The following is a 17,277-nucleotide window of genomic DNA, read 5'->3' on the forward strand; positions in this document are numbered from 1 at the left end:
ACTGAGGATGCTTATCCAATCTCATTTGGACATTTAGAAGCAACAGTTTGCATTATAACCTACGCTGGGAACCCATAGCACAGGGTAATGCAATAATGAGTTTGGCATACATAACTTTCTAGAAGCCCTTTTGCTCTGGCCATCCTCATCTTCTACTGGCTTCAGACCCTCAGAGTAGTGGTGGCTGGGCTCAGAAGGGGCACAAGACCTCTCTCATGGAAGAACCTTACCCAAGATATCAGTCTGCTAGGGCTGCCATAACAAAATAGCATACAGAAGGTGGCTTAAATAACAGAAATTTATTTTCTCACAGCTCTGGAGGCTGGAAGTCCAAGATCAAGGTGTCAGCAGGTTTGATTTCTCCTGAGGCCTCTCTCCTTGCCTTGCAGATGGCCACCTTCCCACCACCTTCTCATAAGGCCATGTCCTCACATGGTTTTTTCTCTGTGGTACACATCCCTGGTGTCTCTCTGTGTCCTAATCTCTTCTTGCAAGGACACCAGTCAGATTGAATTATGGCCAAATCTAATAGCCTCATTTTAACTTAATCACGTCTTTAAAGGCCCTATCTCCAAATACAGTCAGATTCTGAGGGATTGGGGATTGGAGCTTCAACATATGAACATGGAGGGGGGCACAATTCAGCCCATCACACCCAACAATCAGTGACAACACTAGCATCTTTATTTTTTTTTTAAACAGAGAACTATTGTTTTGTTTGTTTATTTTTAATTTTGGCGGCATTGGGTCTTTGTTGCTGCATGCGGGCTTTCTCTAGTTGTGGCGAGTGGGGGCTACTCTTCATTGTGGTGCGCAAGCTTCTCATTGCGGTGACTTCTCTTGTTGCGGAGCATGGGCTCTAGCTGCGTGGGCTTCAGTAGTTGTGGCACGTAGGTTCAGTAGTCGTGGCACACGGGCTTAGTTGCTCTGCGGCATGAGGGATCTTCCCGGATCAGGGCTCGAACCCGTGTCCCCTTCATTGGCAAGCAGATTCTTAACCCCTGCGCCACCAGGGAAGTCCCAACACTAGCATCTTTAAACTGGAAAGGGGGAGAAGAAAGGGGGAGAGAAAATGTACGTAGCAGAAGGGTGTACCCCAGAACAAAGAATTCAGAGCATATTAACCACAGTCCATGAACAAGGAGTTATATGAATACTTAATTGGCTGGGCATGAGGAGAGGAGGGAGAACTCTAAAACTGCTGATTTCTACTCTAGCTTTATGGGCCCATTGGGTAAAAGAAAAGGCTAAATCACAGGTGACATTAAAATCTCCCAATACTGAGTGGGGGGTGAAGGAGGGATGGATTGGGAGTTGGAGTTAGCAGATGCAAACTATTACATAAAGCATGGATAAATAACAAGGTCCTGTATAACAACTGTATAGCACAGGGAACTATATTCAATATCCTATGAGAAGGATATTTTTATCCATAATAGAGAAGAATATAAAAAAGAATGTATATATATATATATATATACACAAACTGAATCACTTTGCTGTACAGCAGAAATTAACACAACATCGTAAATCAACTATGCTTCAATTAAAAAAAAAAATCTCCCAATATTCACTCTTGGTCTTCTGCATCTGTTTATTTACAGCAGAGAAGGTTGCTACCAACGTTGGTGAGTGAAAGAAGCAGATGGCACATTTTGATAAGCACCAGTCTTAACCAATTGCAGATAAGATAAATCATAGGCAAGGACAGAACTCTTCTGTGGGAGTTCCATGTGAGCTAAGTGCTTTTTGCACCATGATAATCTGCTACAGGCATAATTTATATTATCACCAAATAGCTTAATTAGTCCTCCTGTTAACATTCCTACACTATTTCCATTTAACCTGCTTCCTGGGAAATCCTCAGCCCTGCGAAAAAACCCATCGGAACCCAAATCTGACTTCCTTCCACAGACCCAGAGAAAGGTACACATCTTAGAGTAAGCAAAGAGAAAAAGAAAAATGGGAAGAGAAAGAAAAATAGAAGGAGAGTGTCCAGAACAAGGGCTAGATTTAAATTCGGCAATTATCACAGGGCTTATTCAGCAATGAGAGGGGGCAGGGAGCAAACTGGGAGAGGGCAACCTTCCAGCTCCCTGGGTCAGGCTGTCACTGTGTAGCTTCATTATCCAGCCTGATAAATTGTGAGTTCTTCCCACCATAAGGTGTAGATAGTTGAGAGCTATCAGGTAGAGACAAAGAACCACCATGTACACATTTCAAATAAAGTTTGTTCAGTCGGTCCAGACGTAATGGACACCTTGTCCATTGTTCTGTATTACCTCAACCCTGAACCCTAAACAACCGGAAACCAGCTTATAACGAAGCAGGGGCTGAAAGGTCTCAGGCTGTTCCAGAATGAAAATTCTGTGATTGTGGGGTCCCTTTGGGGAATCCTCAGTAAAGCATAGAAGAATCTTTGGGCTGAGTCAGTCATTAGCTTTATGGTTCATCTAGGCAGCCCTGTTTTGTGACAACCTACACCTGCTGGGTTTGATGGTGCTTAAGGGGATCTCCTACATAGCTAACGTTATAAAGTGAAGTGTTTTGAGAATTACTTGTAAATTACTGTTTATTTAACTGGTGAACTTTATTGTCAGAAAGACCATATTTAATAAAAATTTTATATAATTAAAAGTAATTAATACTTGAATAAGGTCTGCTGATTAGTTAATATTACTGTATCAATATAAATTTCCTAACTTCGATAATTGTACTCTGGTTATATAAGACATTAATATTTGGGAAAGCTTGATGAAGGGTATATAGGAATTCTTTGACTATTGTAAAAATTTTTATAAGCTGAAATTACTTCAACATAAAAAGTTAAAAGAATGTTTTTAAAGCTTTGGAAAGGTAATTCACAGGGCTTGACAACTTATCCATAATTTGTGCTTAGGGGCCTGGACCCAGGAAAAGAGCAACCCTTTAGCCTCTCTCCTTTGCTACCAAAATGATGAAATGCACTGTAGCTCAAATACGAAAGTCTTTGGTACAGTAAATTCCTAAATAAATAGTAATAGTAATAATTATAGTCTCATGTGGAGATGCTTCTCTATAAATAAAGGAACAAGTCATTATACTAAATACCCTACCAAATATTCTCCAAGTAGCTTACAAGACGCTTAGAAATTGCTGTCGTGGGAGTAGGAAACAGGGAGTCATTGACAGGTTCTGAGCAAAGCAGGCAAACAACAACAGCAATACTTCAGGAAGACTCAACAGGCCCTTAGTGCACAGGATGAAATGGGAAGAGACAGGACTCAGCAAACCCCACTAGGAGTTATTCTAATAATTTAGGAGTGAATGGTCCTCACTGAATGGGACTGCACGGAAGAAGCACAGAGGAGAGGCATTTTGAAGGACTCATCTGTCTGGGCAGGACTAGACTGGAGGTGGCGGCGGAGAGAAATGAGTCAGTGGTTACTTGAAGATGTCTTGCCAAGATAACTGGGGCAATGCCGTTGTCACCGAGAGACCGATGGAAAATAGAAGGAAGGAGAGACCATACACAGAGCTTGGGCCGCAAACTCCAGTGGGGAAGACGGGCACTGGGGGCTTCGAAACTGGAGGGCTCACTCTCTGAAGAAGGTGGTGCCGCCATGCGGGCTGCTACAGCTTGGCATCAGCGGTCCTTGCCATAAGGAAATGCCCTTTCGGTGTGACCAGATCTTCCATTTTTGCAAGAGAAGCCAGAAATCCCGATCTCTTATGTGAAAAATGTTAACTCTTTAATGTTGGCAATTTATTTAAAAAAATTTTAAAGCATGGCATGTACTAAACCAAACACATCTGTGAGCCAGATTTGGCAGGCACGCTATCACTTGTAAGCTCTGACAAAGAGAGAAGGTCAAGGGTCAAAGTTCATAAACTGTCTTGGTGATACATAGGGAGATGAGAGACTGTAAAGGGATTCAGTGACTAAAATACTATATACCTAAAGCTTTTTCCAGCCTTCTGAGCTGTATGAATGTCCTTACCCTTCAAGCCTATACATGGATTTGAATTTACCCAGGAAGTTTAATCTAATCCTAAAATGGCTAAATAACAAGAATTTGAGTGCTTATTGTGTGCTGAGTACACAGAAGTCAAATTAACTGGAGAAGCAAAAACATGCCCTCCTGAACACTTGAGACAAATTATGAAATAACCTGGGAGACTGCTTTCTCCACATTAGGTCAGAATATCAGAGTCACCTTAAATCTGAGACTTCCCCCCCAGATCACTTCCATTTAGCAAACTTTGCAATAACGTCTGTGTGAGCGTTTGTGTGTGTGTGTGTGTGTGTGTGTGTGTGTGTGCGCGCGCGCGTGCTTGAATCTCTAACCAGAAATCTAATTTCCTGAGCAGTGGTTACAAAGCGGCAGCCTCCATCCCTCCCTCAGCTTGGGAGGGGACCTGGCTGGGTTGGGGGTACCTGGGCGCCGGAAAGGAGGGTGGAAGGTTGGGAGTGGCCGGCTGAAAACCGCTCCCCGTCAGGTTTCTCCGCTGGAATCCCTGTTTTTGTTTCCGTCATTACTCTTTAAGTGTCTGTGTAGGAGCAGACAGGCACCGAAATAGAAAGTGTCAAAGAGATGATGACAATGACGATAAAAACAAGGCAGGCCACTTTTTTTCAGTCCCACCTAGCCCCCTCCATCCAGAAAGCCAGCGCGCCTCCTCCTGCTGTCTTCAAAGAGCCGTCGGTGGGGCAGGAAGCGGGCGGCTCGGGCTGCGGGTGCTCCTAGGAGAGCGGCGATTTCCTCCCGAGCTGCCCAGTTATCTCCAGAGTCGCAGAACAGCTCTCCGAAGAGCGCGTTCTCTCCCCCACCCCGTCCTCCTCAACCCACCCACCTACTTCCTCCGGCTCCATACACACACCAGCACGGAGCTGCCAAAAATTTCCACCCTCCACCCCCCTCCCTAGCTAACTTCCTTCCAGCATTTCCTGAGCTGGATGATCCTAGGATTTGTAAGACAGGAAAAAAAGGAAGGCGTGAGGGCGGGCGAGAGAGACAGGATGCTTGTTTTTCGTTCTACCAAAGCCGTCTGAAGACAGGACAGCGCGCGCCGGACAGAGGACCTACGGCAGCCCCCGGGCTGTCTCCGCGCCCCTGGCCGCCGCCGGCTTCCCCACGCTCTCGGCCACTCCCGGTCTTCTAGAAGACGGACCGGAGAGCTCGCCCTCCCTCCGAAGCGGAGGAGAACGCCCGAAGACACCGCGGGAGCCCGTGAAAGTCCCTGGGACTCCAAGTGAGGAAGTGACATTCCCAGCGCGCCGGCCCGCCGCTGCCAGCTCCACACGGCCTGCGGCACCGCGGCCCTGGAGGAGAGCGCCGTGGATTTCAGGCTCCGCGCCCGCGCCGGGCTCCGCGCCCCGCGGGCTCCATGCGCGCTGCCCCGGGCCCAGGCTCTTCCCCACGCCCATGCGGCCCCCCAGCGCCGCGCCGCAACCACTGATCTAACCTCCCCCGGAGACCATCGCAGGCGCGGTGCCAAGCAGCGGGGAGGGGAAGACGGAGGGGCAACCTCTTTGGGACTAACTCATGAAGAACAAGGGTGCCAAGCAGAAGCTGAAACGAAAGGGAGCCGCCAGCGCCTTTGGCTGTGACCTGACGGAGTATCTGGAAAGCTCAGGACAGGATGGTAAAGTGCCTTCGCCTCCCTACCCCCCCTCCACGCCCCACCCCGCTTCTTTTTGTTTGAGAGAGAGAGAGAGGGACTCTCGTAGGGCGTGTTGCCTTCAATTCCCAAGTTAATGTATTCCAGGCCTGAGCGCTCACTGTGCTTTTTTTTTTTTTTTTAAACATACATGATTCTTAAGGTGCGTAACGCTGCCACCCCGACGTGCAGAGGTTGTGTCAGCCCTTCCGTTTGTGTCACCCAAGCCATTAATGGGCGGTGCGCCGGTGCTGCTACACGTTTAACCGGCCACCTCTGGGGCTTGGGGGTGGGGGGCTTGAGAGGTCCTGTTCCTAAACTTTGGATGTCGGAGGGGAGGGAGGAGGCCTCGATCTGTGGTGTGGTGTTCAGTGGGATTCTCTGGGTACGTAATTATGACCGCCTTAGGTGTCCCTCCCGGGCTCTCCGATTTCATCCGCTCACATCTTTTTTTATTAATGTGCTGGAAGGCGGGGGTGCGGTGGATCCTGGCCGGGGGAGTGGTTGCACAAACATTTTCTGAATTTCTGAACTGATGCCAAATATATAGTAGCTCCCTCCCTCCCCTTCCCAACCCCTCAGACCCTCTACCTCCTCTTGGTTTTCAGATTAGCGTTTGGTGTGTCTGACAAGAAGAGTGTTGTAAAAAGGTCAGAGGGCCTTGATTTTAAAATAGTTTAGGGTCTGTACATGAAAAGGAGAGCCTCTATGTTTTCAAGGTCGGACTGGGAAAAAAAAAGGGAATCCTCCAGGGTAGAGACAACTTATTAAACGTTTGTTGGGGGGGGAGGGCGAAAGAAAACAATCTATAATACAGTACCAGCATTTGAAGTGAGAAGTTTTTAATCAAAGGAAAGTTGAGGAAATTGAGCATTAAATGACTGCTTTTGTTAAGGTTGACTGGCCCTGCACTTACCCGTGACAAAAAGGCCTTCTCTTCAGAAATTTCAGTGAGAAAGAAAAAAGTCCACTATATGGGCCTTGTGTTTATACATAGATAGATACAACAAAGGGGGGAAACTGAAGGGCTAACTGCAGAATAACTCTGCCTCCAGGAAAATAATCTCAAAAACTATTTGATTAGCTCATATCAAATGTGCATCTCAAAAACAGAGCAGTGCTTTTGTTTCTATTTCATTTTTTTAAGGACTTAGCACCACCTAGTAATTTGCAGTGGTGTGATATTCCTGTGGTGTCCTTGAGTTCAGGGGCTGCCATGTCATTAGGACAGATGGCTTAGTATTTTACAGCTTGGGGGACCACAGGTTTCAAAACTGCCTCTTTTGAAACTGGGACACAACTGAGTCAATTCATGTAATCCTCTCCAACAATCTGGAGAGGTAGATTTGAAATAACATCCTTAGGTTGAGTTTTTCTGAGTGTGAGAGAACTCCAACTATGCATCTTAATCACTACCCTCAGAAGATCAGAATGAAATGGTTCTCCTCCACCTGTTTTTGCAGGGGGCCTTCAGGCTCATGTCCATGTTCACTTATGAATGCTCGTGGATACCACCTTTCACCAAGTGGGTGCTCTTCTGGGCCCTCACTCCAAAGCTGAGAGTTGCATGGAGGTGCTTATCAGTCCTGACTCATTCTTACAATGTCACAGATCCTAGGATGAGCAAGGAATCCTAGGGTTCTGTGAAGACTCCTCAAAGGCAGCTTTAAACGGTTCCTCTTTCACCTGATTTATATTTTGGGTTTTTATATATGTTTCGTTCAGGAAAAAAAAGAAAAGGGGCTACTCTTAAAGAAAAAAAAATTGAAACCAGTACCCCGTGCTCTTCCTGCCCTGGGGAGAAGGGAGGGAAGCCGGGAGAGGTAAAGTGACCGGCCTAAGGTCATACAGTCAATCATGAGGGACACAGAGGGCTCTGGCCCACTAGCCTCCTCTCCCCTCCCTGGCATCCTTATCTAGGCCAACATTCTCCTCTAATGATTTTTTTTCCCGTTAATTGAAAGCAGACAGCCCTGCCCCAGAATCAGCAAACTTTCAAGACTGACATACCTGAATAAAGTTCCTTTGAAACAGAAGGAAATTGACCCACTTAATGATCCATACACCATTATTGTGCCACGTAGGAATTAGGCAGGCATAATAAGCAGCTTATATAAATGAGAATAATTAGGATTTCTTTTTTCCCACATCTAAAACTAGTTAAGCAGTTGTCTCTTATTTTTCTTTTAGTGTAGCATCAATAAATAGAGTCAGTGCTAATGTTTTCTCTAAAACAATGTGTCCTCCTCATGGACTTTCTGAAACATGTATTAGTTAATAGACAAGGCCTGGACTCTGCCCCCAGGGAGGAAAAACTGACCTGGGTAGTGCCCCTTTGCTCACCACCTTGGAAGTTCAGCCCAGAATCCTGAGGGTGACAAGTCAGCATGGTAACTAGGATCTAGAAGGCTGGGGAGGGCCTCACAAGACTGACATCCCAGTTACTCAGCTTTGGAGGTCAAGGATAAAATGAGGCAGAAAAGTGGATTCAGGTCTGGGAACACAAGGGCAGAAGGAAAGAACAGAGATGTGGGGAATCCAAGAGAGCCCATGTGTTTGGGGGGGGGAGGGAAATCTCTGAGCTGGGGTACAAGGCAAAGCTGGTGACAATTAGCTGTGCTCAGACCACCTGAACATGAGGAATTTATACCCCCGGACTGAGCACAGAGGAAAAATGTCATCCACTTCTGCCAACTGCTGTAACCCAGTCCTGCTACCTTCAACTGGACAAATCTAATGAGGCAGGGTGACAAATAGGTGTTTAACTTAGCGCAGACGTTGCTCGGGGCCAGTGTTGTCCTTAATCTTTAGGAAGCTGATGAAAAGCAGAAACCTTTCCTTAGAAACACACACACACACACACACACACACACACAAATCGTGTATACAGTTTCTTCAGGCAGCCATACAGATGCCATGTTCAGGCTCTGCTGTTGGTCGTCCCAAGCTGCACATAGGGTTGATACGAATGGCCAATTTCCCCCTTTTGCTTCTTTGGCCACTTTTCTGCAGGCTGGTGAGATCACCCAAGAATGGCATGAAGTTGCTCCTGGCCAAGTTAGCCAGTGTTTCTTTCCCTTCCCCTCCAGCATGGTGGCTGCTGCCCCAACCCCTAGCTCTCCCCTGGGAACCAGAGAACTTTCTCTTCCTGTCTGGAATAGAGGGAGAAGATCATCACTTCCTCACTGCTGCTGCTGAAAATAGTACAGCTTTCTTTTTCTTCTTTTTGACCACTGAATACGAAGACCCTTGCTTGCAGCTGTGTGATGAAAACCACATCATTGTGTCACCTGCAGTTGGGAGGCTGTGGATGAAGCCCCGTGAGGCCAGAGTGCATCCAAGAGCATTTCCTACCTCTCCCCTCTGAATCAAATGCTCTGGGTCTTCCCACAGTGCTTGAAAATGCTGGGGCCAGGAGTCAAGGGACCAGTAAGAGAGCATTACAGGAAAGCTATCTTCTGCCTCCGTGCTGGTCCCACTCTAAGGGCTGAGGACTTCCTCACCCTTCCCAACAGTCTCTGCCATTTGACTCACTCCCTGGTAAAAAGGGATAATTGTCCATGCAGTGGTTTGCCATGATGGTAGCACAATAGAATCACTTGGGGAGCATGAAAAAAAAGTTCATGTCCAGGCCCCCTCTCAGAACAATTAAATCAGAATCTCTTGCTGCCCAGGCATAGGTATGTTTTAAAAGCTTCCTAGAGGGCTTCCCTGGTGGCGCAGTGGTTGAGAGTCTGCCTGCCGATGCAGGGGACACGGGTTTGTGCCCCGGTCCGGGAAGATCCCACATGCCGCGGAGCGGCTGGGCCCGTGAGCCATGGCCGCTGAGCCTGCGCGTCCGGAGCCTGTGCTCCGCAACGGGAGAGACCACAACGGTGAGAGGCCCGCGTACCGCAAAAAAAAAAAAAAAAAAAAAAAGCTTCCTAGATGATTCTGGAATGCAGGAAGAGTTGAGAACCACTGCTTATAGTGCAGGGGCTTACAGATCATTTTCTCCCTGGATAAGCAGCCTTGACTCTTCAGAATGTACCCTCTGAATGTTTGATAAGAACCTTATTCCTGAAGGTTTTTTTCTAGTTCTTATCAGGTTGAAAAGAAAAAACATATACGTATTTGAATCGAGGGATTACAAAAGGTTCATAACGAATAAACACCCATTACAAAATATAATTTTAAGCTTGATGAGAGTAAGATAGCCCCAGCATTTCAAAGAACAAGGATAAGGCAATGGGAACTTTGAGGCGTAGCTATTCTACATTTCTGAAGCTAAGTCATTCTCTCACTTTGTTTATTCGCTTATTTAAGAAACCAGTATAAGGCGCTGTGGAGGTACGGTGGGAGAGAAAGAAACAGGCACTCCAGACTCAAGAAATTTACAGTCTAAGGGATGTGAACAAACTTTCAGAAACCAATGGCTCAATTAAGCTTTGAAGTTAGCTGTCATGACTGAAGGAGAAAATGCAAAAGCTTTTATCTTCAATTAAATAGACAAAAAATCCAAACATAAACAGGAGCAAAGTGTTAGCGAGGAAGGTGAATATTTTTCTGTTCACGAGAAGATTTAACATTGAATGGCAGGGGCATCCTCTTTGGGTTAGTGGTCTCCTTCCCAGCGTCTTGCCTGGCATTGTTTTCACACCTTTCCTAGCTAATTCTTCATCCTTTGGGTCTCAGCTGCTTCTGGAAACCTTCCCTGATCCTCCCAAGTCAGGTGCCCCCTGCTGGGGGCTCCCATTAAGAGTTCTGGAAGCCTACAGCCTGGGGTAGAATCCTAACTTTGCCTGTTCCAGCTGAGTGACCCTGGAGCAAGTTACTTACCCCCTCTGGGTCTCACTTTCCTCGTTTGTGAATTGAGGATAAGAGGACTGGTGTGAAGAGAAATGAGTTACTATGGGCAAAGCACTTAGCAGAGGGTATGCGTCAGGTAAGCTCTAAATGTAGCTGTTGTTATCATAACACCCTGGACTTGCCCTAGCATAACCACATACTATCCATGACTGAATGCATGAGGGCTCCGATGAAGCGAGTAAATGATATGGTCAGATGGGTTAATTAAGCACCAAGAGGGACAGGAAGCAGATTAGTTGTCCTGCTGAATGGAGAGTTCACGGAGGGATTTCCCAGAGCCTCTGGGGAGTGGACCATCAGTATACAGTGGTGGGAGAGCAAAATGTCAACCTGAAACTAAGGGGCCCTCAGAAAGATCTGAGAAAGGTACCCAGCCACTCCCGGACCTTCAGGGAACTGAAACAGAAGTCAGGTCCTGGAGGTGGAGTTTGTGCAGACAGAACAGCCACCTCATGGGCTTGAGTTCAGAGGGGCATCCCCAGATCTGGGCTCCCACAGTGAAACAGGAAGAACTAAAAGGAGAATTAAGGCTTTTAAACCTGGAGCAAGCTGACTGATTGCATGAAGCCAAACTGTAACTGACTCTGCATGGTCTGGATATGGTAAACAACCCACCCAGAGGATGGAAACAGCCATTCCGCCTACCCACATCCCTCCCTCCTGCCCAGTCTCCAGACCTCTGCCAGGAGCCCCTTGAGGACAGGCATAGCCTCGCCCTTCTTCCACCCTTACCACCCCCACTGGCAGCTGCCCAGATGCCTTCCAGCCGCTGGAGGCCCAGGCCTTGGGACTGCTAAGGTAGCCCCAGACCTGCCCTAGAGCCCAGTGGACCATCTGCTGGGGCAGAGGGAAACAAGTTGGAACTGGGAACACATTTTCCCATAGATGATGCTCTAAGTGGTGGATAAGCTCCCCAATGCCATTAGAGCTGTAGTTTTTGATACATTCTTTTTATTTCCCCCCTTAATCCATTAGGCATCTGTGGGCTAGCCTGGAAACCTTTTCCTGTGGGAGTGGGGATGAGGGGAGAACACATTCTAAATTCCAGAAGCTGACTGACCAAGGCAGTTCTGAAGCACTTGCTAGGGACCGATTGTTCCTGGGGGTCACCTCCCTGCAGAAAGTTTCCTGGGATTCCGTGGCAGAGGGTGGGAGAGGAGGACAGGGCTGAGAGGTCCAGGACTCAGTCTGGGGATAAGAAGTGCCCCCCAACTCCTCTTCCATTAGATATTGGAACAAAGTAGTGATAGACCCTCTGGTTGGGACTACCCAGTGCTTATTTCCTCCAGAACAGGCTAGTCAGTGTGAGCTGCCGGGCACCTCCCCCCCCTCGCCCCCCCCCCAACCTGCACCTTCTGGGTCTCAGGTCTCCACTTTCCTTGGTCTGGTTCCTTCACCCCAGCCTTGAGGCCCAGGAACATGGCGCTACTAGCTCTTTCGATTTTCTATTTTGTTTTCTTTTTCACTCATTGCTTGCCCTGTATTGAAGCCAAAGTGGCATTTACCCACTTGTCACACTTCAGATTTAATTTTCTTTTTGCTTACAGGTGCATTCCCACCTGATTTTCTGTTTCTCTCTATGCCCCAACACAAATGTCACCCTTCAGTTTACTAGGTTTTGGTGTTCCTCCCTCAAAGGACTGTCCTTGAGTCCTGACTGAGGTGGAGCCACAGCCTGATGGAACTTTAGGTGTCTAGATAGCAGCCCCCCACCGTCCCGCTAATCTTCCCCCCAGTATGCAATTTTAGGTAAGCCTTAAAATAAGGGACCCCTGAGAAAGCATGATGACTTCAAATCAGAAGAGACAGATACTGGTGCTAGATTTTTTTAAGAGCAGCTTTTGATAGAGAAAGCTGAGAACATTAGGCTGCTAAAGGAAGGGGGAGGAAGGGGGGGTGTCTTGGAAGGAGAGAAGGGACCCAGAAATGAAAGCTGAGCCCCAAACCACACCTGCTTGTTATTTTTAATTGTAGAGTTACAGTCTGCATTCATTGCTTACTATGTGCCAGTCACTTTATACGTACAAAGTAATATTTTCGAAATCTGTAAGAATTGGGCATTTTTACCCTTTTTACAGAGGAGAAAACTGAGATCCAAGAGGTTAAATCACTTGCCAAGATTGTAGAGATAAGATAGGCAAGATTTAAATCCAGATCTAGTGTGACTCCCAAAGCCAAGCCTGTCTTAGGCACAGACACAATCTCCCAAAATAGCATATTTCATAATTTGACATTTATGTTACAGTTTTGTCAAAAGAAAAAAAGAACTAACCTGCAAAAAGTAGCCTTTTCTCCCTTGCGTTGTTCTTCCCCCAGCCTAGATGGAGAATAGTAATAATAACAGCTAACGTTTGCATAGCACTTCACTCTCTGTCAGGAGCTTTTCACACACACATACTCTAACCCCACCTACTAACTTTCAAGTCCCCTACCTTTTCCTCCCAGGCCCCTCCCTGCCTACTGCAGCCACAATCCTCCTTCCCTCCTGGAACAGCACTTGCCTTAGAGTCAGAGGCACCCAGTTTGATCCTCATTCTACCTGATATTCTGTTTTCTCACTGGCTTTGTGTTTGCAAGTGGACGCTGAGCTCGGCTAAAGGCGGGTGGCCTTGGGCAGCTCATGCAGATTGGGTAGCTCGCTGGCCTCCCTGAGGCTAACACACAGCAGGTGATTGATGGACCCTGTTTCCTCCTCAGGAAGCCAGAGTTAGGGCCCTTCTAGGAAGCTAAGGACCTGGGACATTGCTGATATGCTGGAACAGCAGGAATCCAAGATTGTTCAAGGTTCCCCACAAGGGCGCATAGCTACTCCCATTTAGAAATGGACCCAGGCTTTGCACGGGGTGCCCCAGAAACACTGACTATCCCTAGTGCCTCACCAGTCACTCCTTGGTATGAATCACATTCTTGGCGGGGCCCCAGAACCAACTGAGTTTCTGGGATCGAGTCTCAGGCACTCTTTGTTCTAGTTCAAGCCTGGCTCATGCATACTATGCCCTGGTACCATGCCCATGGCCTGATGCTGACCCAGTATGCCTCTGGGGGCCCCCTCGCCGCCACCCCCCAGAGGGAGAGGGGTGAATGTCACCCTCCCCAAAAGCACCTTATACCAGCTCTTGCTGTTACAGACAGCAGAAAACAGTCTGACATAAAAAGTAGGAGGCTGGCAAACTAAATAAATCTATAGCCTTCGTGAATTGAGCTAATTTGTGTAATTATGCATATTTCTTTCCCTGGCTCTTTTCATGGTTTTATTCAGAAACCATCTTGTATGGGGCTTTCAATTCAATGCAACAAATATTTAATGGGACTCCAATATGCTGGACACTCTGGGGTTTACAAAGATGCTCTCAAGTTGCTCTCAGCCTAGTGGGTTGCGTAAGACAGGAAAATAACCAAAAGAGTACCAAGAATGAAATGAGGGTTCTACAGAAGGTGCAAGCGGGAGATGCTAACATTCAAGGCAACCGAGTGAAAGAGAACTATGAGTGGATTGTTTGTAAGGGGGGAATAAATCAATAAAACAGTAAACATCATCTGACCCGTGAGGAATGACGGAGATACGGGGAGATAGAGTGGTTGGTTTCTTCAGACAGGAAACCACATGGTTTTGCCTGACACTTGTAATTGGTCACACCCTCCTGAGCCCTGGGGGAGAAGATGCTTAAACTGTGGGAAAGGTAGTTGACTGTGACTTGTAATGGCCAGGCTTGGAGTGGGGGGACCTCCAAGCCTGCAACCCTTTTGGCTGCACCCTTGGCCGGGGTGACAGAAGCTGTCTTCAGTGGCAGGAGAGTGATCCTACTGTCGGGAGAAGGCACTGTAGCTGATCACAAGTGTGGCAGTTGGTCTGGCTGTGTCTGCGCCTGGCCCAAGAGCAGGGGAACGGGAGATTCTGTTAAAACATAAAACATTTAAAATGATGTCAAGTGACCACCCTAAGTATGTTTCTTGATTAAATCTACATGTGCATAAATGTGCAGCCTCAATCTCTCCCCACTGCATGTGGAAAGTTCTCTTTTGCCCCCCCCCATTTTATTTTATTGTTATTTTTAATTTTATTTACTTTTGGCTGTACCACACAGCTTGCGGGATCTCAGTTCCCCAACCAGGGATTGAACCTGGGCCATGGCAGTGAAAGCTCGGAATCCTAACCACTAGGCCACCAGGGATCTTCCCCCTCCCCCATTTTATATATGAAAACCAACTCAGAAAGATTAAGCAACTTGCCTAACATCACCCAGCTAGGAACTGGGAGAACCAGAAGTCAAACCATGTCTGTCCGACATTAAATTCCGCTTTCCTAGCTTTGTCTCCTCTGGACCCAAACAGCTGCAGTCATGCCGGCAGTAAATCAGGGTCTGATATGCAGAGCTGCTTTTATCCATGCATTGCCAAGGTGATAAGTTCAGCAGGATTTAGTTCAACTTTAATAAAACTGCTGGCAATGGAGTTCCCATCCCCAGTTTTTCAAAGTCAAACGTTGAGGTTCCAAATGGCAGGATTCTAAACAGAGAGCATGCCCTGTTACCATAAGTAGCCCCTTCCACCACTGCTTTCCCATCTGTTTCCTGCATGTTGAGTATTATTGGGAAACAATGATGTCAACTCTTCCATATAAATCTACACCTCCCTATTGCCCCTCCCCTACAATGCATATTTTTGTTCTTCTTTCTGGCTTTTGTCTTGCTGTTCTGTTCTTTAAGGACTCACGCTTTTTGGCGTCAGTTGTTGGCTTTCTTTTTAATATGTTTTAGCTATTTAAGCTTCATATTGGAGTCCCATTAAATATTTGTTGCATTTAATTGAAGTGCACATGCTTCTCGGGTCCATATTTGGAAAATCCTTTGTTTGGCTAATAGCTAGAGTATGGGCCTGGTGTTAGTGGAGAGAAGCCATTTTGCTTTCTGGAAAAGCAAAGCTGGATGCAGGGCTCTGAATCCGGCTCAGAGCTGAGGGCACAAACCCCACTCGAGGGCTCTCAGGGGCTGCATTATAGCTGTTGGACCCTGGACACAGAGCCTGCAGCTGAAGGTCAGGAAAATATATCCATCCAGTAACCTGTTTTCCCTTACCCAAGTCTGACTCTCCAATGAGACTTGGTTTCCTCAGTTCCCCTTTTTTTACTGCTCCTAAAGTCAACTTGGTTTCAGAAAGGAAAGGGGGGAGGCTGTTCTGGGGGCAGGTGGGAGGGGAGAGTATGAGTTCTGAATTATGGGTCCAAGAGTTCTGGGCCTCTCTTTTTAAGGCTCTGGCAATGATACTCAAACTTTACTAGGCATCAGGATGACTAAAAATGGAGTGTTTACTTTTAAAATTTCATTTCATTTAAAATTTAATTTCAGAATTTGAGAAATATTGGTTAAATTTTAGTACACTTTAAGGAGTATTAGAAATACTCCTTAAGTTCCCATTTGGACTCCTTGAAACAAAATGGACATCTAATAAAAGTTTCAAATGGGCATTTGCATAGGTCCAGTAGTATCTGGGTCTGTGGAGAACACACGATCCCACAGAATGAGTTCTACAGTTTTTAGGGCTGCAAGCTGTAAAGTGCCATTGCAGGTCAGTATTTGAGGTCAGTCCCTCAGAGATTCTGCTCTTGGAGGTCTGAGATGGGGCCTAGGGATCTACATTTTGAAGATGAGCTCCAGGAGATTGTGATATCTTTGGCCTACTGATCTCACTTTGACTAGCTTGTAAAAAGAAGCAGCTAAGTGAAACCACATGATTTTTTTTTCGTTATAGTTTTTATATTGCCCCAAATTTCAACAGTGAACATGTATTTTTACTACTTAAATTGAGGGGGGGAAATCTTTTTAAATTATTATGGGAATGTGGTATCTTGATTCATTGAATTTTTCATAAAGCCCTTTTGTTCCCCTCCTTATTTAAAAACATAATCTTCATAAAGCCTGTTAGTTTGGTATCCTGCCTTAATAGATGCAGTTTAGTGAAATCAGTTAACCTCTCTGAGATGCAGTGCCTGTGGCAAAGTGGCTAGTATGTGGCTTTTATGCTGATAGTCTGCCTTGGTTCAAATCTCAGCTCTACCCCATGCTAGCTGTGTGACCATGGACAAGCTACCAAACCTCTCTGTGCCTCAGTTTCCTCATCTATAAAGTGAGGATTGTGAGAATAATAGTGCCTGTCACACAGGGTCATTATGAGGATTAAATAAACTAGCGCACTGCCTGGAATTTAGTTAACCTTCCATAAGTGTTAACTGTGGTTCTTATTTCCTTGGTGATTAGAAATCTTATCCTGTTTCAGCCTCATTACTCAGAATGTGGTTCCTGAGTAATGCTACAGACAAGGAAGTTGAGAAGCAGATGAGAACAAATATTCCAAGTCTCCCATATATCCCTAGGGGTTTCCTTCTTTCTGTTTTTTTCTTTAATTCTCTTATATACACATAATTATTTATTTTCTTTGGTTGAATGCATAAAAATGCTGGTTTTAAGATTCATATCTGTTGATACAGATTTCTGGGGTGGGAATGTGGTAAACTTTCTAAATTGTACATTTCTGTAGTAATCAGAAAAAGAAAACAATTTAAAAGCAAAACTGGAAAGAAATAAAATGAGGGTTATGGGTTCTGGCGAAAGGCTATAATCATAGTGACCGCCATCCAACCTTCTACTTTCCATCTGTATTTCAGGAGAGTTATAAATCTGGAAAATGAGTCTGTTTCTGTCATTGATGGAACAGTGGAAAGCCAGGGTTTTAGCTGGCCTGTATGACATTTCACATGTGCCTGTTTCTTTGCTCCACAATTGCATTTTGACA

General features: G+C 46.1%; 2 protein-coding genes across 2 annotated transcripts in view; one reads left to right on the forward strand and one right to left on the reverse strand.

Moving 5' to 3' along the window:
- The window catches only part of B4GALT4 (beta-1,4-galactosyltransferase 4), a 56,306-nt gene extending 43,336 nt beyond the window's left edge, over positions 1-12,970 (reverse strand). The window contains exon 1 of the mRNA XM_029213903.1: positions 12,761-12,970. The gene's annotated coding sequence lies outside the window, so the exon portion shown is untranslated. The remainder of the gene's footprint in view (positions 1-12,760) is intronic.
- Positions 5,436-17,277, forward strand: part of ARHGAP31 (Rho GTPase activating protein 31) — a 114,572-nt gene continuing 102,730 nt past the window's right edge. Inside the window, exon 1 of the mRNA XM_029213900.1 lies at positions 5,436-5,625. Within this exon, the coding sequence (XP_029069733.1) occupies positions 5,526-5,625 (100 nt within the window). The 5' untranslated portion in view covers positions 5,436-5,525. The remainder of the gene's footprint in view (positions 5,626-17,277) is intronic.

This window comes from Monodon monoceros, unplaced genomic scaffold (assembly GCF_005190385.1).
Source record: "Monodon monoceros isolate NGI ecotype Baffin Bay Population unplaced genomic scaffold, NGI_Narwhal_1 Super_Scaffold_11, whole genome shotgun sequence".
Classification (NCBI taxonomy): domain Eukaryota; kingdom Metazoa; phylum Chordata; class Mammalia; order Artiodactyla; family Monodontidae; genus Monodon; species Monodon monoceros.